At 40.7% G+C, this 23,025-nt stretch overlaps 1 protein-coding gene across 2 annotated transcripts in view; it reads right to left on the bottom strand.

Moving 5' to 3' along the window:
* The window catches only part of EIF2AK4 (eukaryotic translation initiation factor 2 alpha kinase 4), a 108,846-nt gene that overhangs the window by 65,209 nt on the left and 20,612 nt on the right, over window positions 1–23,025 (bottom strand). Inside the window, exons 4-9 of one of the 2 annotated variants that reach the window (XM_057542038.1) lie at window positions 18,800–18,952; window positions 16,109–16,189; window positions 14,454–14,602; window positions 6,224–6,339; window positions 2,940–3,097; window positions 1,520–2,055 (exon numbers count right to left, since the gene is read on the bottom strand). In XM_057542038.1, coding sequence (XP_057398021.1) covers window positions 1,520–2,055; window positions 2,940–3,097; window positions 6,224–6,339; window positions 14,454–14,602; window positions 16,109–16,189; window positions 18,800–18,952 — 1,193 coding nt within the window. The remainder of the gene's footprint in view (window positions 1–1,519; window positions 2,056–2,939; window positions 3,098–6,223; window positions 6,340–14,453; window positions 14,603–16,108; window positions 16,190–18,799; window positions 18,953–23,025) is intronic. The other variant, XM_057542039.1, reaches the window with a different exon arrangement.

Below are 23,025 nucleotides of genomic sequence, written 5' to 3' on the forward strand. Positions count from 1 at the left end.
TGGCTCCGAGTCTGGGCTCTTTTCCATCACAGAGACTGATGTGAAACAAACCTTTCTCCAAAGGCTGTTCACCAATAAGTAAAAATATAACGACAAATGAAATGCTGCTATACTTGTCTGGGAATGATTTTTTTTTCCTTTGTTAACTGGGGCTGGACAGCAAAGGTAGTAAAACAATACTGTACAGCTGCTTCTAAACCAAGCACAGTCTATCAAACCACTCTATGAAGAGAGAAATATATGAATCAATCTAAAGGCAACCATATTATTAACAGAATAAGAAATAGTGCTGATCTCAAGTTCAAAACTGACAGAGCGGGCTTCCCTGGTGGCGCAGTGGTTAACAATCCACCTGCCAATGCAGGGGACACAGGTTCAAGCCCTGGTCTGGGACGATCCCACATGCCGTGGAGCAACTAAGCCCATGCGCCACAATTACTGAGCCTGCGCTCTAGAGCCCGTGTGCCACAACTACTGAGCCCATGTGCCACAACTACTGAAGCCCGTGTACCTAGAGCCCGTGCTCTGCAACAAGAGAAGCCACCGCAATGAGAAGCCTGCGCACTGCAACGAAGAGTAGCCCCCACTCACCGCAACCAGAGAAAAGCCCGTGTGCAGCAACGAAGACCCAACACAGCCAAAAATAAATAAATAAATAAAATAAAATAATAAAATAAATAAATTAAAAAAAAACCTGACAGCATAGAGCTATTCTCTAAGAGGAAAACTAGGAAAGTTTTACCTACTGAGTCCTTCCTTTTACTGTTAAATGTGAAAAGATAGGTTCTACTTAAAGTTTGCAGTGTTGTTTGTGAAAATACATAATGCATTGCTAACCTTTACTAAGTTATTCTTGACCAATGAGGAAGGACAGAAAGCTAAAGGTGACATTTTGAAGAATGAAATCAGGGAATTCCCTGGCAGTCCATTGGTTAGGACTCCGCACTTCTACTGCTGAGGGCCCGGGTTCAATCCTTGGTTGGGGAACTAAGATCCCACAAGCCAGGGGTCCCCAACCCCCGGTACCCGTCCGTGGCCTGTTAGGAACTGGGCTGCACAGCAGGAGGTGAACAGATGGCAAGCAAGTGAAGCTTCATATTCATTTACAGCCGCTCCCTACTGCTCACATTAATGCCCCTTAAGCTGTTTTCTAAATGGGAGGCCTTGTCTTTGACCCCTTAGGAACCATATTCCATTTGGAATACCTGGGGCATTTCTCCTCCTAGCAATCCCTATTGACTTCCTAGGGTATAACAGGCAGTCTCCAAAAAGTAGTTTGAAAATCTATTATTAAGAGCCCAGGTGAATTTAGAAGAATGTAGGAGCTATGGGAATGATAAATATAAGTGAGAAAACAGAACATATGTGGGTGGGAAAGGATTGGGAGAACAAAGAATTAACTCTAATCCTGTTCTTCACTTTTCAGCTTATACACATGACTTAGATGTTTAGCACATTCAAGCACAACCAAAAGTATAGGAGTAAAGTGCAATTAGAGAGAAATCTCAATGATACTCACTTCTTTAGAAAATCTTGAAAGTCAGCTGGTAAGTCACTAGGGATGGTCACAGGGTACTCTTCACACTCTTGTCCTTGGCTGAGGGAGAGCAGCAGAAGGCCAAGACGCCAAACATCCCCTTTCTTCCCCGTTTTATAAGGTAGGGCACTGTCACTAAAACGAACCCGGGTTTGCTCAAACACGTCCTCCTTGCAAATGTCTGCTAGGCGCTTAGAAATGCTGTAGTCCGTAATCTTGATGGTGCCCTCTGCGTCCACTAAGACATTCGATGCACTCAGAACTTTGTGCACCACGGAATTGCTGTGCAAATAATCAAGGCCTGACAAGAGCTGAGTCGCGTACCTGCGGAGCTGATGCCCGGGGATGGGGCCCGAGTGGCTTAGGTGAGCCAAGAGGGAGACCCCATTAGTGTGCTCCACTAAAATGTCCACCACAATGGAATCGTCTTGCTCTTTGAGATTCATTGCAAAGTAGCGTACTATGTTTGGATGGCTCAGTTTTACCAGTGAGTTGAATTCCGTTTCTGCCCCTTGAATCTGGTGTGGAAAAAACCAGTAAGATGATAACTGGGTTGGTAGGCATTAACTAGTGTTTCACTTTAAAAGTGAAATATTTAATAGAAGATATACTTTCAAAGGAGAGGAGAAGGAATATGCCCTGAACTGAGTCCTCTCCTAAACCACATGGTCAACCTACAAGTTCATAAAGATGGACAAGTTTCAAAAGCAACTTCTTTTGAGATAGGGCCACCAGAAAAAAGAAACATTAATTTAAAAATAAGTTTTCCTGATTACAAAGATTCACTGTCAAAATTTTAATAAGTACTAATACAAAAGAAAAACCCCACAATTTATCTTTATGGCCACTACCCAAAGACAACTGTTAAGATTGCAGTGTCTTTACTTCCAGTTTTTTTTTTGTAATAAATACACATACATTTCCAAACACAATGCTTTACCTACTGTTTTATAACCTTTGTTTATTATGTAACACTGCAATATGCAATATTAAATGTTCTCCTTAAGCTCAGTATTATAAAGAACTATAAAATTCTCCAGTACCCAAAAATTCAGTTGTGAAGCAGTATTTCAAAAAACTGAGAAAATGCAAATGATTGCAAATAGCACAGTTATGAAGTACTCTTTAATCCCAGTTGGAGAGACAGCTATTAATGGAATAATAAGGGCTGAGAAAGGAGGTTGAGAAGCAGCTGCAAAAGTTTTGACCGTGTTGTGAAAGTTCTGAAAGAGGCAGCAGGGGCTGAGAAAACATGGTCTTCTACCATCCCCTCTGGTTAAACAGATCTCATAGCATTTTGGGTCATCTTTGGTGGCCAATCAAATGCTGAGCTATTTTGTTTTGTCATCGCCTTAAACTCGAGATTAGTCCTTTTGCTCAGTGAGCCATCTTGGATGCCTACCTGCTTTTTGCACTTATCAATCTTCTCTTTTTCTTGACTGGTAAGGAATGGACCCATTTTTTTCTGCCATTGAAGAACCCACTCATACAACAAAACAAAGCTGCCAGTGGCTGTTTCCAAAGCATTGTAAACTAATTTTCCAAGCTGCTCATCACTGCCTGCACATTGAAAGAAAATATAATTAAATCTCACTGGTACATTTTCTGTGGGTATAAAAAGAAAAAAGAGGGAATAGGCAATCATTCATTCAACAATGGATACCATGTACTAACTATGAAAAATGTGATTTCATGTAATACGTGCTCTTTTGTAACCAATTTTTGGTATTTAACAATATACTCTGAACTCTAAAACATTAAATTTTACAAAGGGACAAGATTCGACAGTGAGATCTTAGTATCGGACTAATGTTTTCTTCTACTAGCCGTTATTCACACTGTTACTTTCATAACCAGTCCACCTCTGATGACCGTGCCTACTGGTGTGGTAGAGTAACCCTCACACAGCTAAATACCAACTAATGTAATAGAAGGAGTTTGGAACTAGGAACACTCCCTCAATGCAGATTAGTGTACACAGTGAGAACAGGGTTTAGTAACTTGGAAATTTGAATACCTCAATGATTTTCTAAACACAAAATGTGAATATGCTCAGTAAATACAAACTGGCCAATGGCTTCAAGGGAAGGAACCAGTCGTGACAGTTTACATTTGAAGCGCATGAGAGAGACACATTCATTTAGTGATAGGCATATGGTTTCGACCTATACCTGGGAGAGCTAAATTTTTGTAACACCAAAATTTTTCTTACAAAAATCTAAATTTTTATTAAAGACTATAATAGAAAATCACCAAAAAATTGGAAGTGGAGAAAAATATCACCCACAATATCACCATTTTGTTTCATTTCTCTTCTAGCTCCCTCTACCCGTTTTTTTCCCTAATTTACCAAATCGTAGCATATATAACAGGGTTTCTCACCCTTGACACTATTGACATTTGGGACCAGATAATCCTTTGTTGAAGGGGGCTGTCTTGTGTACTGTAAGATGTTCAGCAGTATCCCTGGCCTCTATCCACAAGATGCCAGTAGCACCCCTTACCCTAGTCTTAATCATCAAAAATATCTCTAGATGTCACCTAATGTCCCCTAGGGAACAAAATCACCCCAATTGAGAACCACTGATATTCTTTTCTTTTTCTCGTATTCTTTTTCTCTTACTATACAAATAATATTGATAGTTCTCCATGATGCTACATTATCTTCATAATGAAAAGTGAAGTAACCTGTATACACATAAGACAAAGTGGTCTTGGCAAAAATACTTCAGAGAAATGTGGCTGAACTAACTCATCTAGAGAAGCAGTTTTACTTCATAGAAATGTTGACCATTTAAGAGATTTTATTTTAAATCATCTGTTATGCTAGTCATAACTCCTGACATTCTTAGCCAAGGGGAGAAAAAAAAACCCTAATGTTTGAAAATGTGTCAATCAAAGGAAGCAACCTGTGGAATGTTGGATCTATGCAGCACACGCTGGAGACAGAAGATAGTAAACGTTTATGGGACGGAATGTGATGTGATTTACATAAAGCCTAATTATATTCGTGAATTATGTGGCACAATGTCTTGCAATATTTATCTCCCCAACTGGGACTAAGTGGGTATTTCATAATTGCTGGTTGGGTTTTTATTTTGTATTATAGTTCTATCATTGCCACCCTCCTTTTGTCACTTTTGTGTGATGGGGATAATAAAAGGGACAAAAGAACACACTGCAGTGAGGCTGAAGGAAAATGTTACCAAAAGAGCTCAGACTGATACTCTACTATGTGCTAACAATGATCATTTATACAGAAGCCTCTATAATGCTTTAATATATAAGGAATAATATCTAGGGAAGTTCTTGATTCCCTCTAGTGCCAACAGCTTTAAAGCAAATGTTAATTCATTGATCTTTTACAAAAACATTTCTTAGAAAATTAGGACATATTTTAAAAACTGGACCTGTCATGAGAAAACAAAATAAATAATTTACTTGGTGGTTTTATAAAAAAAAAGTTCAGGCTGCAAATGTGTCTCCTAATGAGGGTATTAAGTAAGGTGAATCTGTCTAATGAGTACCAGTGAGACTAGGAGACACAGGTAAGGTAATGAGCAGTTGGATTAATTTGCCTTCCTGATTTCCCCAGATTATTAGTAAAACTAGTGAGTTTTATGTTGCCAATTCATGAGTCGGAAATGCCTCAGAGTCAAGGACAGTCTCAGGACCAAAGCCAAGCATCTCTATCAAGGTCTTAAACCTGCCCAAACAGTTGCTGTGTCTGAACAGGGCAGGCTCTGCGTATGTGCAGAATCCTGCATGGTCCAGGCTGCCTCAGTCAGCCCAGGTTGAGTGTCCAGATCACAGACTCTTCAGATGCTTGATTTCTTCTCCCTCCACCTGCTGCCCTCTCCCCGGCAACTCCCCTGTTTATTTATACCTCCTCAAAGAGGAAGGGAAAAGATAACAAAAGAAAGCAAACTTGATATAGGTAATTTAGCTACCTGTTAGCTCTGGTAAGAATACTCATGGGATTGAAAATTGAACTTAATTGTCAAATTCACCATATGCAAGTGATCCCTACACCAATTAGTGGCTGTATCTGTATGACTGATAAAAGATCATGTACATTTAGCGCAAAGGAAGTAGATACTGAAAACTTGATTTTAACATAAACAATTCAAATAGCAAATTGCTGAACGAGATTCACTCCAAATAGCCACCTGCTAAATAAGATGGCTAAACTGCTATATAAAACACATAGAAAATAAAGTGGTTTTCCTGGTCTGGTACAGTATGCCAAGCAGGAAAACGCTAAGCAGGTGGACAGCAAATTAAGAAAATGAGACTTGACCATTAAAGATCATAGGCATTAGAACTCATTTTGTTACACATATTTTATCAGCAACAGATGCACAAGATGCAAAATTCTACTGATTCATAATATTTCAACCATTTTGGTTTTGAAAAGCTTGGCTAATTCTAACGACGGCAAATTTTAAATTACCTTTCTGCTAACAATATTGCCAAGAGCCTGGGTTTTTATTTCCATTTTACAGAAGGAGAAACCTGAGTGACTTCTCCTTCTAGTCATCAGGAACAGAAGCTAGAATGACTATCAGCTTAAAGTCTTCCTTGGACTGTGCTGGTCTAGACAACGCAGCATCTATTCTACCCCATTCCTTCATGATTAACTTTCGTCATTAGAATAATTTAAATGAGTTTAGCTAGTTTACTCACCAATACATTTCCCTTTGTGCACCATGAGCTGATCAGGGCTACCCATAGAGAAATACAGGATTTCACAAGAGCCAGGAGAATCTTCACTACTACACACAGAATACTGACGTTCTCGCCTTAAAAATAAATTTGGACAACGATTTTTTTTCTTTAAGATTAACACAGGAAATTCTTGCCCCTCCATTTATTCCTGCTTGCTAGCCCACTCACTGTCCAACATCTGTCTCTGCTGGGAACTGAGCTGAAGGTGCTAACGGGAAAGCTGTCCAGCCCCCCACTCGCCATTGAGTCTTCCCCACACGAACTCTACAAACCCCTGCTCTACACCTGTGCTACCCAGTATGGTAGCCACTAGCCACATGTGGCTACTTAAATTCAATTCAAACTCAATTAAATGAAAAATTCAGTTCTTCAACTTCAATAGGCACGCTTAAGTACAGGGATATCTCATTTTATTGTACTTGGCTTTATTGAACTTCAAAGATTCTGTGGCTTTTTTAAATTTTAGATTGAAGGTTTGCGGCAACCTTGCATTAAGCAAGTCTATCAGCTCCATTTTTCCAACAGCATTTGCTTACTTCATGTCTCTGTGTCACGTTGTGGTAATTCTTGCAATATTTCAAAACTTTTTCATTATTATTATATTTGCTTCGGTGATCTGTGATCAGTTACTACTACGACTCACTGAAGGCTCAGATGCTGTTTAGCATTTTTTAGCAATAAAGTATTTTTAAATTAAGGTATGTACATTGTTTTTAAAAAATATAATGCAATTGCACACTTAATAGACCACAGCATAGTGTAAACATGACTTTTATATGCACTGGGAAACCAAAAATTCATGTGACTTGCTTTATTGATTGTGATACTTTATTGTGGTGGTCTGTTCCCACAACATCTCTGAGGTATGTTTGTACTCAGCCCCAAGTGGCTAGTGGCTACCATATTGGGCAGCATTGATTGAGAACATTTCCATCATCACAGAAGTTCTACAGCAGTGATTTAGCTCTATTCCGCATTGACCCCACATCTCCTGCACACACACATCTGGAGAAAGCTGCAAAATGGCAGCTTGGAGCACTACAAATTTCCTGACGCCCCACTATTGAATGCTCATTCATTCTCTTTCTGGTCTCTGCTATTCCCCTTAACAACTTCTTCAAAATACTCAAAGCCCAACCCCTCTTCTTCTCTTTCCCTTTTTCTACTTTTTTTTCTGAGTGGGAAGCAATAGCTGGGAAGCTACATTATAATGCAAATATAACGAGTAAATCGGGAGAGCTTTGCAGGGATGAGGCAAGGGAGAGAGCTCTTGATGGTCAGGATTGGACACTTGGAAGAAATAATTTGATCTCTAGGAAGCAGCCCTCTCACTCTGAGCATGATATTGACCTCCACTTTTCACTGAGAACACGAAGAAATGAGCAGTGAAGCCCACACTTTCTGTGGGTCCACCTAGAAAGTTACTTGGCATCTGCCCCATTTTTTCTTTTTCCCAGACTGTGAGGAAGGACAGCTGCCCTGTCCTCAGTTCCATCCCTACAGTCTCCTCTGGGGTCCTGCTCCATCAGTTAGTCTCTCTCTCCTGTATGTTCAATCTGTTCCTCTATATTGGCTCCTTCCCTCAGCCTATATATCTTTCCCACATCCATTCTCCTCTCCCTCAATCCCATGCCCCACCTTGTTTTTCATTTTCAAACTTCTACACTTGTTGTCTCCATGTCTGCCCCTTCTATTTATTCTTCATGGCACTGCTAAGTCAATAAAACTGCCACCTCCCTCCTACCCACTTTCGATCTGATTTTTCCCCTTGGTTCTTTTTTTATTGTGGTTGGTGGCATAGTCATCCATTCTGTCTCACTAGTCAAAAATGTGCACATCTCCCTGAGCTCCTAGATCTCCTGCATCTAACTGATCCCCAAGTATCAGCCTCTCTTCTCCAATTCCCCTGCCCTGTTCAAGACATCACCAAATTTCTCCTGGATACAAGAAATACCCCATTATTAATTGATCTCATCACCTTCAATCCTATATACCTTCCCCCCCAGCACCCGCCCACAATGCTGATAAGACCTGTTATGACTTGAGTCTCTCATAACATATGTGTGCCCACAAATTCCAAATACCAGGGTATGACTAATACACTGTAGCTCTGTTTAAATTTCGACTTCTCAAGTTATTTGTGCAACCCTGGGCATACTGAAATTTATAGAGAAAAGGATAAGAGTGCTAGACTCATTAACATATAATAAATGATGCAGAAGCACCTCTACATGAGCTTTGCCCCCTCCAACAGATGGTGCTAATAGTCATTTTAGTCTAACTCCTCTATGTTCTTTAGTTTACAGTGTGTAAATGCTTGATTTTAAGGCATTTTAGAATATTAATCACCCCATCATGACTGTTAAGTACAAACCCAATGAGAATGTTGAGTTCTAGTAAGAAAAGATGTATCATTAGGATTGAAAAAAACCCAGAGATCATTTTAAAAGTGAAAGCGTCAAGAAAAGGACAAATGTGGTACATGCCACATGGGACAGATTGACAGCAGGAACAATTCTGAAGGATAAAAAGTAAATCACAGAGAGTTTGAAGAGAAGGAACAAAGAAGAAATCCAATGTCACTGGCGTTTCCTGTTTTCACCCAAAAATGTGTACATATTGGAGGCTCATACTGTCTACTTTGGACTCATCAGAATTGGGTTCAGAACAACCTTCTGGAACCTAATCCATTAATAAGTAAAACAGCTCCTAAACTCCAGCAGAAATAGCCATCCCAATGCAAGCAAACGGTATTTAGAAGCAATTAACACTGGTGTCATCGCCAATGATTTTTTTTTTTTTAAGATTTATTATTTATTTTTGGCTGCGTCGGGTCTTAGTTGCGGCACACAGGGTCTTTTGTTGTGGCACACGGGCTTCTCTCTAGTTGTGGCGCGAAGGCTCCAGGGCACGTGGGCTCTGTAGTTTGCGGCACGTGGGCTCTCTAGTTGAGGTGTGCGGGCTCAGTAGTTGTGGTGTGTGGGCTCAGTTGCCCCGCAGCATGTGGGATCTTAGTTCCCTAACCAGGGATGGAACCCGCATTCCCTGCATTGGAAGGTGGATTCTTTACCACTGGACTACCAGGGAAGTCCGTCATTGCCAATGATTAATTCTAGATTATGGAATGTTCATGGGGGTTTGCAGTATCATTAGAAATATCACCCATGTTATCAGTTTTTCCCAGTAGCTGTGGCAGTACACAGGATAAAGGGTGTTTTAAACAAAATTGCCAAATAACATTAACTGGGTTTTATAAAGAACAGATAATTAGACACAGTTCAATTTTAGAAGACTAAATTAGGCATCTAGGACCTTGATACCTCAAATAAGAGGAAAATATGATTTTTTAAAAAGCCAAGTAGCAAGAAAAGAGGCGGCAATTTGTCTACTAGGGACTTGAGAATCAGACTCCCACCCAAAAGACTGCTCTGCCAACATGGTCAATGGTGTAGATGGTTGGGATGGGACAGAAAAAGGAAGATCTCATATGAGACACAGGGGGCTAGGGTAGTGTCATCTTCCCGCCTAACTCACCAAGATGCCACAGAAAACTCTAGCTCTTGGTCCCCCAATTTGAAACTCCAGGCAGCTCTGTGGACATAAAGTTAGTAAGAATTGCTGACATTGCTTAATTTGAAGTGAACCAGTCTATGCCTCCATGGAGCCAACTGGAGAGACTGTGAACAATGGAAGCTCACAAGTGTGGAGAGATGTATCAAGGATTCCCTCTTCCCCTACCCACATCCTTAATACTTCAGCGGTTCCCCAGCCCATGTCTTATACTTAGGAGACAGGCTGGGACCTGGGACCCTTTGCTGCAGTGCTTTCACCTGGACAAACGTCTCCTAGAGCAACAGAATACAAAGAAACGGTAAGGGACTAAAAATAGCTGCGTGCATGCCCCATTGGGGCAAATTATGAACAAGATACAAAAAGACCAAAAACCCAACTGCCACTTCTGAGGTGTCGGGAGCAAAGCAGGGTACTGAGCATGCACCCTGCACACAGCACCACCAAGGGGGTGGGGCCGACCACCCAAGCCACCCCTCAGGCCCGACCCAGGGTCTGTCCCTACCCTCACCCCATTTAAGGCACCAGCTTGCCCACCCCCCACCTCAGAGAGAGAGCAAGGGCATCTGTTATTTGTTTTCGCTCCCATGTGCTACAGCACGAGTCCCAATAAAGCCTTGCCTGAATTTCTCATCTGGCCTCTTATCAATTTCTATTGATTAAAGAGTCCAAGAACCCAGCTGGGTTACACTTATACCCTTAATTATCTCTTCTCTGTAAGGAGGAATAGCCAGCAGTTACCACACATGGTGTCAAAATCAGGAAAACAAACTACAAGACAACCTGATGCTGTTTCCTGGTGAAAATGGGTGATGTATCCTAGATTCTGGGCTACACTTTAGTAACCTGCACGGAAGGCAAGTCTGAAACTGTAAAAATAATTCTCTACCATGAACTACTTTATAGAATTTTTTTTCTTTTTTTGCTTCTCCTAAAAAGTTCAAAGTGCCCATTTATGAGATAACAACATCCCTGGGAAGAAGGCAGGAGAGAACTATGTCTGCACTTTACAAACGACAGCTTGACACTGAATGGTTAGTTTAAACTGACACTTTAAAATGGTTAGTTTTATATTATTTGAATTTTACCTCAATTTGAAAAAAAAATAAAAGGTAAATCCTTCAAAGGGGAAAAAAGACAACCTTAAGGACACAGAAAATAAAGTTGTTCAACAAAGACAAAAACACATCCGTGAAAAGCTGGGCCAAGGGGCCAGGCCCTTGAGTATCAGGCCTTTAAGCTCTTTCCACTAGAACAGTGAGTGGTTTTCTGTTCTCTTTCTCTTGTTTTACACAGTGGAAACCTTTCATTAAATAAAGCCTTACTGATTTTTGATACGCCCACATAAAAAGAAAAGCCGAGTCACCCTGGTTGAAGAGGCTGCAGACTCTACAAGTGCCAAAAAAACAGTCTGTCCCTTTCTATCATCCTTCCTGACTCCCTCTCTCCCTTCATCAGACATTTACTGAGCATCTACTCTGTCTCTCCCAGGCACTGTTCCAGGCCCTGAGGGAAACACAGATGAGGTCCTTGCTCGCATGAACTTGACATTGTCATGAAAGGAGAAAGACAATAAAAAAGCAAACAAGTGAATATGAAGTTCAGTTAGCAGTAACTGCTATGGAGAAACTTAAAACAGGGAACTGGAGAACAAGTGACTAAGCAGGGGAGCGGGGGGTGGGGAGGGGGGTGCTCAGGGAAGGCGTCTGAGGTCACTGGTGAGCGGAGAACTGAAAGATAAGAAGCCGGCCATGCAAAGTGCTCCAGGGAGAGCGTCGCAGGCAGAGTGACTGGCAGAGGCCCCGAGATGGGAAGGAGCTTGGTGTGCGCGAAGGACTGCAAGATGAGCGTCGCTGCCATGCAGAGGCTGAGGGAGGGGGAGAGTAGTATGAAGCGTGACGTGCAAACCGTTCCTCTACTGTTGTTCTCCTGTTCTCCACTCTCCACTGGCAGCCAGGAAGAACTTCACTCAGTGTGGATCAGACGCTACCTTATTCCTCTTTAAAACCCCGAATGGCTGCTCATTACACCTAAACCCCTGACCCAACCAACAAAGCCCTCCGTGACACACCCCTGCCGCCGCCTTGAACCACTCTCTCCATGCCCGCTCATTGCAGCCACACTGCCCTGTTTGATGAGCTCTGGGCAGGACAAGGCCAGGCTGGCTTCGGGCCTTCTGCACCGGCTGTTCTTTACCCAAGCAGCTGGCTCCATTCCATCATCCAGATCCAGTATCCGTGCCCCACCCCCGTCGAAAGCCACTGTCCTTCTGTCACTCAGGATCCAATCCTTGGACTCCTTCCTCCAAACACCCAATCTAAAGTAGCCATCCGGTCTTTCTTCAAGACAGCCTATTTAAATTCTCTGCACAGCGCTAGTCACCATCTGACATTTTCTTGCTTGCTTGTGGACGGTCTCCTCCAACTAGAATATAAGCTCCATGAAACCAGAGTCCTTCTTGATCTTGTTTATTGAATCCCCAGGACTCAGAAAGGTATCTGACCTTTAGTAAGTGCTCATTAAGTATCTGGTTCTAGATTGTATTGTTTTTAGTCACAGCCAATTCGAATAATGCCTGCTGACGATAGTGATGACAAGGCCATCTCTACTAACTCTATCAAATGTATCTACTAACTGAAAGAATAAATTGGAACACTCTGCTTCTTTCCTTTGGCTTTCCAACTCAAAGACTAGTGAATAGCAAGGAAGAAGAAGAATCAAGAGTATGCCATGAGGTACTTCAGTATATCAAGGACTTTTTATTTCTTAACTGAAGAAGCATGTAAACTATACTTTAAGAAAGATTCATTCTTTTCCAGTCGGTAGCCAACATAGTGCCAGAGTTCATGCAGGTTTGTGCAACAACGTTGGCAAACAATACATAAAAATGATTTCTTGGGCTTCCCTGGTGGCGCAGTGGTTGAGAGTCTGCCTGCCAATGCAGGGGACACGGGTTCAAGCCCTGGTCTGGGAAGATCCCACATGCCACGGAGCGGCTGGGCCCGTGAGCCACAACTGCTGAGCCTGCACGTCTGGAGCCTGTGCTCCGCAACAAGAGAGGCTGCGATAATGAGAGGCCCGCGCACCGCGATGAAGAGTGGCCCCCACTTGCCACAACTAGAGAGAGCCCTCGCACAGAAACGAAGATCCAAACACAGTAGCCATAAATAAATAAATTAATTAATAAAAATTTTAAAAAAAATGATTTCTTCTTGGATGCTCATGGAATGTCACATTCTATCCAAGACATACAAATGGCCCTCTACAAGCACTACATGAAAAGTTCCACCTATGTCAAGGAGGGAGAGAAGTTCCCATCCTTCCTTGAATAAACTTGCTAATAATCTCTGATCTCAAAAGCCAAGTCTAATCTTGGACCCACTGTTTACAGTTAGCCGCAAAAATGGAAATGTTTAAACTAAAAAAAATTGTTTTTTATACATCCTTATTCATGGCATTGATTTATTTCCACTGTTTCTAACACAGTAGGAGTCTGTCAATTATTTCCTGCTGAAGTACTCTGACTACTTCAAACTATGTTGCCTAATGGAAGCCCAGTTGCAAAAACAATCTAAATTGGTGCAAGGAGTTATAACCTTAAAAAGGAATTGTTACCAGAAACTGCATTCAAGAAAAGACTTAGTTCACCTTAACAGTAGGTGGTTAAATGTTAATATCAAAATGATTTCTGAGCTGATTTTTTTTTTTAAAGTAGATAATTAGGGAAAGAACTGAAATGATTCCTTCGTATAAACAAACTATAACCCAAAAGATTATACAAGCTTTTAGTTTGGTACCTAAAATGTTTCTTTTTATAGAAGAAAATGTTGGTTTTAAGTGCTGCTTAGATTCTCACAAGAGACAGTTTAAACACATAAAGAAGCTGAATTATAATACCTATACTATTTAATCACCCACCTACTCACAAATGGATTCTGTACTAAAATTCCTTTCTGGTCCACAGAGGGTCACAGCAAATAGACAGGGAAGTCTCAATTCTTTAGAGACTTGAGGATGTCTTTAGAGACTTGAGGAAAAGGATGTAGAGGAAGAGATAGTATCTTTCATATCATCTCTGGTGACAGGGAACAACCCAGGAGCCCACCTGCAGTAACAGGGAAGCCCAGTGTCCTCAGTAGCAACAAGGAGAGGAGTCCTGACAGCAAATCGGGGCTCCTGTCCTCATGTAAAGGATCTCCCACACCCGTGCCCGTTTTGGAGTATTCCCCACATCTGTGGTGGGACCTAGGGAGTTACAGACTGAAAACACACACCGTGTGAAATCTGACTGGATGATGATTCTGACAGAGAAAAGTTTTTAAATCACTTATTGAATAATTAGATCATTAAAAGTCAGATCAAACTGCACTGGAGGCAAGACTGTGAAGTGTTGTAACTGTTATAAAAGGGAATGAACCCTAAAACTGGTTTCATGAAAGATACTTGGAAAGTGTTAAATGAAACTTTTATTTCATATTGCTAACTAATATATTAAGATATACAGGCTCTGCAAAAGTTATTAAAACTATCATGTGACAATTCCACCAAATTTTGCTACAAGTTGTTTTAATTCTTCTACATCTTTCATCCTTCCAGATCAGAAACCGCAGGGACTTACCTAGACCTTCCAGAGGAGTTGGTTCGATGTTTACCATTTCCTATAAAGTCAGGAGAGCCTCCATGTAGAATGGCAGCTGTTCTGTGTCCTCCTGGGTCTTTCCTAGAGGTATGATCTTGGTTTGACAAACTAGCTATTTCTAAACGTTCCTTAAAAAAAGAAAAGTAAAACCTACTTTAGATATAAGTCATAGTGGAAGACAATCATGGTACATAATTATAAATATGTAGAGAATACAAATCTTATTTAAGCTGAATGTTTTCAAGTGTAATAAAGTTGAACTCAACTTTTAAAAGTTTAATGTCCAAATATGTACTGGTTCAAGAACTGAAGGCCAGAGAATGTGAATTTTATAAACGAAAATGCTTAGAATCGTGGAATATACATGAAAAGTTAGGGAGAAGAACAAGAGATGAACAGAAGGAGGCATTCAAAGAGAGAGCAGATTCAATATCCTGTAATAAACCATAATAGAAAAGAAAAAAAATGTTCTAGTACCGTTTGCTGAAAAGGCTATCCTTTCTCCAGAATTATCTTTGTACCTTAGTCAAAAAATCAGTTACATATACATGGGGTGGAGGGGGTCTATGTTTGGATTATGTCTTCTGTCTATTGATAGAATTAGTATTGTTCTGTTATCTATCTTGACTCCAATATTAAACTATTTTGAACACTGTAAAAAACAAACAAGGGGAGAGCAGAGTGAGTGACAGGAAGGCAGATCAGATGTAAGATAGGAGAATTGGTGGGAACAGTAATATCACCTTAAATTTGTATACAGTTTTGTACGTTCACAAAGGGCAGTACATTTATCTGTGGGAATAATTACGTAAGACAGAAAGGAAGGCATTATCTGTGCCGTCTTAAGGGGTGAGGAAAATGAGCCTCGGAGAGTGTCATCTGTCAAGGTCGCAGAGCCAGGCAGTAAAAAAGCCAAAGCTTTCAGCCAGGTGCTGCTTACCTGTACATCAGTGGCTCCTCCCACTGCACCTCATTGCTTCCCTTAAGTTTAATGCCATATTTCTCTAAAAGAGAATGAGCAAAATTGTCTCTGGATTTCTCCAAACATGTGTAGCTGGTTTTTGATTGAGTTGGAATCAGGAAAAATATAGGAAAAAGGACTTTATCCTTTTCCACCCCTGCTTTTTAAACCAGCTCTGTTGAATCCTTCTTTTCCATCACTGAATGAAATCTCAGGGAGATCCATGTGGTTTCCATTCACTCTTCTGTATGAACAAATAGTTTTGTTTTCCAAGTATTAATAATGCCAGTCTGGGTTGATTATCAAAACTTCAATCTCCTCTCTCCTTCAACTCTTTTGATAAACTACTGTAGTTATGTAAGCCTAAGTCATCTACAGATAACATACAACTCTAAATTTTGCTACTTATTCGGAGAATCTTAAATATATAATGAATGATATTTGGGGGACTTTTTAGTGCTTCATTTTAAGCTTTACTACTGATACTAACAAAGGAGGGGAAAAAGAATAATGAAGGAAAAAGAATAATGAAGAAGGAAGGACAGGGGTTCTGACTTCTCAGATATTCAAACATTATAAAGATACAATAATTCAAATATCATCAATGGAAATAAAAGGATTTTATGTTTAGCAAAATGTAAACTATTTGAGTATGGCAGAATTGCTAGAGTACCTGCTTAGCCATTTCTTTCCTTTTTTTTTCTTCTTTTATCTCTTCTTTCCTTCTCTGAATCTCATGAAGGATTTCACGTTGCTGAAATAAATCATACTGCCATCAAATGCTGATCTCTGAAACCCATACAACATACGAATTCTGAAATCACAAAAAATCTTTTGAATTTCAGTAATTCAAGCTCTCATCTCCTAAGAGGTCCGAATATCTAGAACCTTAGTACAAACTGTAATTACGTCAGTTTTATCAGAGTTCTTATGCAACAGGCTTCCCACTTAAATGGGTGTGAAGACTGTGTGGGGAGGGACACTTACTCCCCATTTCTATGTGGAGGGACTTTTTTTGGAAGCACGGAGTCCTAAGCACTGGACCGCCAGGGGATTCCCAATGTGGAGGGATTTTAACTGCAGCAACACCATGGGCCACTCACTTCTCCCCACACTTGACTGAGCCCCTCCTCTTTGATACCTGCCTGTCTGCAGAGAACATGCACTTGCGCCTACTGTCGGCCAGGCCGCTGGGTGGAGGTGGGCTGAGCTGGGTGCACACCCACAAGCCACAGACCTTCAGGTGCATTCCCCAATCAGTTTTCTCAGTATTAAAAGTGGCATTTTGATCTCTATCCATTTGACTCATGTAGCTATTACTCAAATGATTCTGAATTTAGGTAGAGAAAAATAGTGTTTTTTATAAGCTCCCCAAAATTCCAGGTTATAAATATCAAAACCATTGAGAAACTCACCAAAAACTATTACAGCAGTAATATAAAATGTAAAAGCATACCCAAAACTTACAGGTAGTTATAGTAGGACACCAAAACAAGACTGTTAAATATCTTTATCTTCTAGTAAAAATGTGTCTGCCTAAGAACAATGACAACAGGGAACTTTAAACCCTAAATGATAATTAGGCTACACAATTAAGTAGGAGATAAGCAGTAACAAAATGAATGGAACCGGATTTCCCTGGTGGTCCAGTGGTTAAGACTCCGTGCTCCCAGTGCAGGGGGCCCAGGTTCGATCCCTAGTCAGGGAACTAGATCCCGCATGGCGCAACCAAAAAAAAAAAAAAAAAAAAATCCCTCGTGCCGCAACTAAGACCTGGCACAGCCAAATAAATAAATACTGAGAAAAAAATGAACGGAACTCACAAAGACAGTGTTAACATAAGTAAAGGATGAACAAAATGAAGCAGGAAAAAAGAACCAGGAATAAGAACCTAAAAAAAGGGCTTCCTTGGTGGCGCAGTGGTAAAGAATCCGCCTGCCAATGCAGGGGACACGGGTTCGAGCCCTGGTCCGGGAAGATCCCACATGCCGCGGAGCAACTAAGCCCGTGCGCCACAACTACTGAGCCTGTGTGCCACAACTACTGAAGCCCACGTGCCTAGAGCCCATGCTCCGCAACAAGAGAAGCCACCGCAATGAGAAGCCCACGCACCGCAACGAAGAGTAGCCCCTGCTCACCGCAACTAGAGAAAGCCCACGCGCAGCAACAGAAGACCCAATGCAGCCAAAATAAATAAATAAATAAATAATAAAATAAATAAATTTATTAAAAAAAAAAAAAGAACCTAAGAAAAGCAGGAAAAACAAAACCCTACAAGTAATTGCAATACCTAAGGGAAGAAAACTAAAAAGCCTCACTGAGAGATAAAAATAAATGGAAAAACATTCCTGGATAGGAAGTCTGAATACTGTCATAATGTTAATTCTTACTAAATGAATACATAAGTTTAGTGCAATTTTACTCAAAATCCCACAGGCTTTGTTTTGTTTTGATTTTGAGAAAGCAATCCTATAACTTATCTGTGAGAATAGCCGAGGGCAAAAAAAAAAAGAAGAATGAAGGATAAAGGGACAGGGGTCCTGACTTAGACAGTCAGATGTGTAAAGATACAAACAAATAACTCAAGAGTGCGGTAGAGACTCAAGAAAAAAACAGATGAATTGAACACAAGAGATAATTCACAAGTAGAACTTAGTATAAATAAGTAGGTAACATACACTTTAAAGGAATTATTACAAATCACTTAAGAATGAATGATTACTTAATAAATGTGTTAGGAAAATGACTGGGGAAAAAAAAAAAGAAAAACTCAGACCCTCATTTTCACAACCCACACCAAAATAAGTTCTAGATAAGTTTATTAAAAGACTAAATAGAAGGAATAAAAAACCTTAAAAATCAGGAAGGAAATTTAGATACATGTATTAACTTTGATTAAAGGATTTTTAAAATAACACAGCAGTATACATCCGTATGCAAATAAAGAAAAAGTACAAATGGTTAGTGAACAAAAAAACGTTCAGTCTCTGGCTTTGGCTACTCATTTGGGCATGAGATACTTGTCCCACAGAGGGAAGAAGATAATAGCCTCTGAACTCCTGCACAGCTTTACAAGCACAGAAAGAGCACCAGAAGTTTGGTTAAACCGACCTCCTTTTTCTTTTATTTAAAGACCTGGACTAAGGGTTCTAGGGGTAGCACTGATATTTGTTGGGAGGGAATCACTCATAGTACTTATTTCTTGGTTACTCTTAGGGCCTCCTTTCACATGAATCCATGGTTCTTGGATCAAATGTTGAGCAAAACTTAAAGAAATACCAGTAAGTGAGTAGGTAGAGACGGAGGAAAACCTATAGGAGCTCGCAGACCTCCGGGCTGGACACTGCGGTGACAAGGGTCTCACCTCCTCTTCCTCTTTCCGCTTGGCCTCTAACTGCCTCCGTTGTTCCTCCTGAGCCCGCCTTTCCAGCATTTCTTCATGAAAAGACTTGGGAGGGGGTTTGTTGTGCTCGCAGAGAAATGACTGCACATGGTAAGCCAGTTCAAATATCATCACCTAAACACATGGATGGAAATCAACCACAAATGGTCAAGTGACGCAAAGCAGGGCCCCAAGGTAAGACTACAGAAAAACATGCAGGCCATCGAGACCCACTCACAATGGTGATATTCATTGTAATGTGACACGTTCTAAATTAGGTCTAGGATGCAACCACAGGAGGAAAAAGCTTTTATAGCACTCACCTCATTGTGTTGCTATCAAGAAAAATCACTATATAGATAAATAAGAAGCTTCACTTTTCTTTTGCAATCCTATTCAATTTATTAGCATTTTCTATATAATAAATCCAATAAAATATTTTTCTGTATAAATAAATCTGGTAAAATATTTAAGACTGCATAAAAGTAAAGACTACCTTCCCAACTAGAAAACCTGCCTACATAATGACAGTTGAGCAGAGAATAATCATTGCTAACATGAGAGCTTTCATCTATCCATACAGCATACTGAAAACATCCTACTGGGGTACAGAGGCAAACGCTTAAAGGCCTCACTCTCTCCCTGCTAGTAATGGGCCAGTAGGAGGCTAATTAATACTTAGAAAGCATTTCATTTCCACTTAGGGAAGCATTTACAGTATCAGAAGGAAAAAGGCCCCCCTCTCAGACATCCTATGTGAATGTAGGAAGCCACTTTCCCCAACCCCTAAATCATAAACCATAGCTTGGCTGGTAAATCAACAGAACAAAGGTTTCTGGGACCCCACACTGACCAACTATTCCAACCCCAAAGAGGTCAAGAGTGCCGAGCTCCTTCTGCAGATGAGGACCACCACTCTGAAATTTCTTTTTCCTCAATTACAATGAAGCAGATTAAAAATTATTGTTTCTAAAAGGACTTAGGGTGGTAAAAGGTAATAGAATTCACTGTACACAAGAATATATAGTTTGCCTGGTGTTCACCTTTCTCTTGGGGAGAAACCACAGCTATTATTGGGGGAAGCTGTATTTTTTATTGTACTAGAAGCTGTGGCTTTCACTGGATATACTTCTATTTACAGTTGAGAAACACTAGTCTAGAGTCTAAGAGGCAAACTGTTCTGTGAAAAGCTCTTTTAAGGAAAGCTGATTAAAGAAGGCAGTTTCCATCACGTCAAAGAGAAACCATTTCTACACCAGAAAGGAGCCAGGAGCCAAGCAGTGGAGGGTTTTTCTTTTGCTAATGTATTTAATTTACTAGCATTTTCTGTATAAATCTGATAAAACATACAAGACTGGATGTAAATAAGAGCTAGTCTTCAAACTGGCTCTTGTCCCCCTCTCCCCCAAATCTACACAGTCCATCGTCTTGCTTTTTTCAGCCTCTGCTCACATGTCACCTGGTGGGGCCTCTCCTGACCTCCTTATTTACGGCAGCCGCTCTGCCTCACCTCGCAGTACGCATCTGTATCAGCCAGGGTTCTCCCGAGAGACAGAACCAAATAGAAGGGGTATGTGTCCACATATATATACGGTATAGTATCTGCACATAATCTATGCGCATCTTCCCACAGTATACTTTAAATCATCTCTAGATTACTTACAATACCTAAAAGAACGAAAATACTATGTAAATAGTTGTAAATACTATGTAAATGCTATGTAAATAGTTGTTGGCATGCAGCAAATTCAAGTTCTGCTTTTTGGAACTTCCTGGATTGTTTTTCTGAATATTTTCGATCCATGGTTGCCTGAATACACGAATGTAGTACCCACAGATATGGAGAGCCGACTGTGTATGGAGAGAGAGAGAGAGAAGGAAGGAGGGAGAGGGAAAAATTGATTGAGATTGATTTTAAGGAATTGGTTCACGTGATTATAGATGCTGATAAGTCCAAATTCTGCAGGGAAGGCCAGCAGGCTGGTGACCCAGGGCAGAGTTGATGTTGCAGTTCAAGTCCCAAGGGCATTTCCTGGCAATTCCTTCTTCCAGGGAGGCCAGTCTTCTTCTTTTAAAGCCCTCAACTGACTGGGTGAGGCCCCCCCACCTTATGGAGAGTAATCTGCTTAACTCAAAGTATACTGATTTAAATGTTAATTTCATCTAAAAAATACCTTCCCAGAAACATATAGAATAATGTTTGGCCAAATATCCAGGTACCATGGCCTAGCCAACAGACACATAAAATTAACCATCACAACTTCTATTAGAATAGATAAAATAGAAAACTGACAACATCAAATGCTGACACCGATGTGGAGAAACTGGACCACTCACATTGCTGATGGTAATGTAAAGTGGTCAGCTAATCTGGAAAATTTTGGCAGTTTCTTAAAAAACTGAACACACAGTACCATACACCCACAACTGCATTCCTGAGCATTTATTTCAGAGAAATGAACTTATGTTCACACAAAAAGCTGTACATAAATGTTTACAGCAGCTTTATTTTTAACAGCCCCAAACTGGAAATAATTCCAATGTCTTTCACCTGGTGGATGGCTAAGCAAACAGTGGTGCACCTATAAGATGGAACACTACTCAGCAATAAAAAGTAACAACTATTGACACATGTGACAATCTGATGAGTCTCCCCAGAATCATGCTGCAGTGGTGGGGGGAGGGGGAGTAAATCCCAAAGGTCACATACTGTGACTCTGCTTATATAACATCCTTGAAATGAGACAATTACGGAAATGGAGAACAGATTAGTGGTTGTCAGGTATCAAGGAGGGCATGGGGGTGTAAGGAGGTGGCAACATTAGGGATCTTGTGGTGATGAAACCATTCTGTATCTTGACTGTATCAATGTCAATGTCCTGGTTATGATATTACACTACAGTTTTGCAAAAATGTTACCATTGGGGCAAACTGAGTAAAGGGTACTTGGGCTCTCCTGGTATTATTTCTTACAATTGCATGTGAATCTATAATTATCTCAAAATAAAAAGTATAATTTACAATAAAGCCAAAAAAGGCAGGGGGGTGGGGGGGACAACAAAAGCAGAAATAAACAAGTGGGACTACATCAAATTAAAAAGTTTCTGCACAGCAAAGGAAACCATCAACAAATGAAAAGGTAACCTACAGAATGGGAGAAGATACTTGCAAATCATATATGTGATAAGGAGTCAATATTTAAATACATAAAGAACTCATACAACTCAGTAGCAAAAAAAAAGAAACCAAACAATCTGGGACTTCTCTGGTGGTGCAGTGGTTAAGAGTCCACCTGCCAGTGCAGGGGACATGGGTTCGATCCCTAGTCTGGGAAGCTCCCACATGCCACGGAGCAACTAAGCCCATGCTCCACAACTACTGAGCCTGCGCTCTAGAGCCCATAAGCCACAACTACTGAAGCCCACGTGCCTAGAGCCCACACCCTGCAACAAGAGAAGCCACTGCAGTGAGAAGCCCACACACCGCAAAGAGTAGCCCCCACTCGCCACGACTAGAGAAAGCCCGCGTGCAGCAACAAAGGCCCAGCGCGGCCAAAAAAACCCAAAAAAAGCAAAACAAAAAACCCCCAAAAAACTCGCAAACAATCCAATTAAAAAACGGGCAGAGGAACACAATAGACATTTTTCCAAAGAAGACATACAAATGGCCAATAGGCACATGAAAAGATACTCGACATCACTAATTATCAGGGAAATGCAAATCAAAGCCACAATGTGTTATCACCTCACACCTGTTAAAATGGCTATCATCAAAAAGACAGCAAATAACAAGTGTTGACGAGGATGTGGAGAAAAGGGAACCCAGGTACACTCTTGGTGAGAATGTAAATTGGTGCAGCCACTATGGAAAACAGTATGTAGGTTCCTCAAAAACTTAAAAATAAAACTACCATATGATCCAGCAATCCCACTTCTGAGTATATATTCAAAGGAAATGAAAACAAAGGATCTTGAAGAGATATCTGTACTCCCATGTTACTGCAGCATTATTCACGATAGCCAAGCTAGGGAAACAACCTAAGTGTCAACGAATAAGTGAATAAAGAAGATGTGATACACACACACACCAGAATATTGTGCAACCATGAAAAAGGACATCCTCCTGTTTGCAAAACACACATGGACCTTGAGGCATTATGTTAAGTGAAACAAGTCAGACAAAGACAAATACTGCATGATATCACTTAC

The sequence above is a fragment of the Balaenoptera acutorostrata genome, chromosome 3 (assembly GCF_949987535.1).
Source record: "Balaenoptera acutorostrata chromosome 3, mBalAcu1.1, whole genome shotgun sequence".
Lineage (NCBI taxonomy): Eukaryota > Metazoa > Chordata > Mammalia > Artiodactyla > Balaenopteridae > Balaenoptera > Balaenoptera acutorostrata.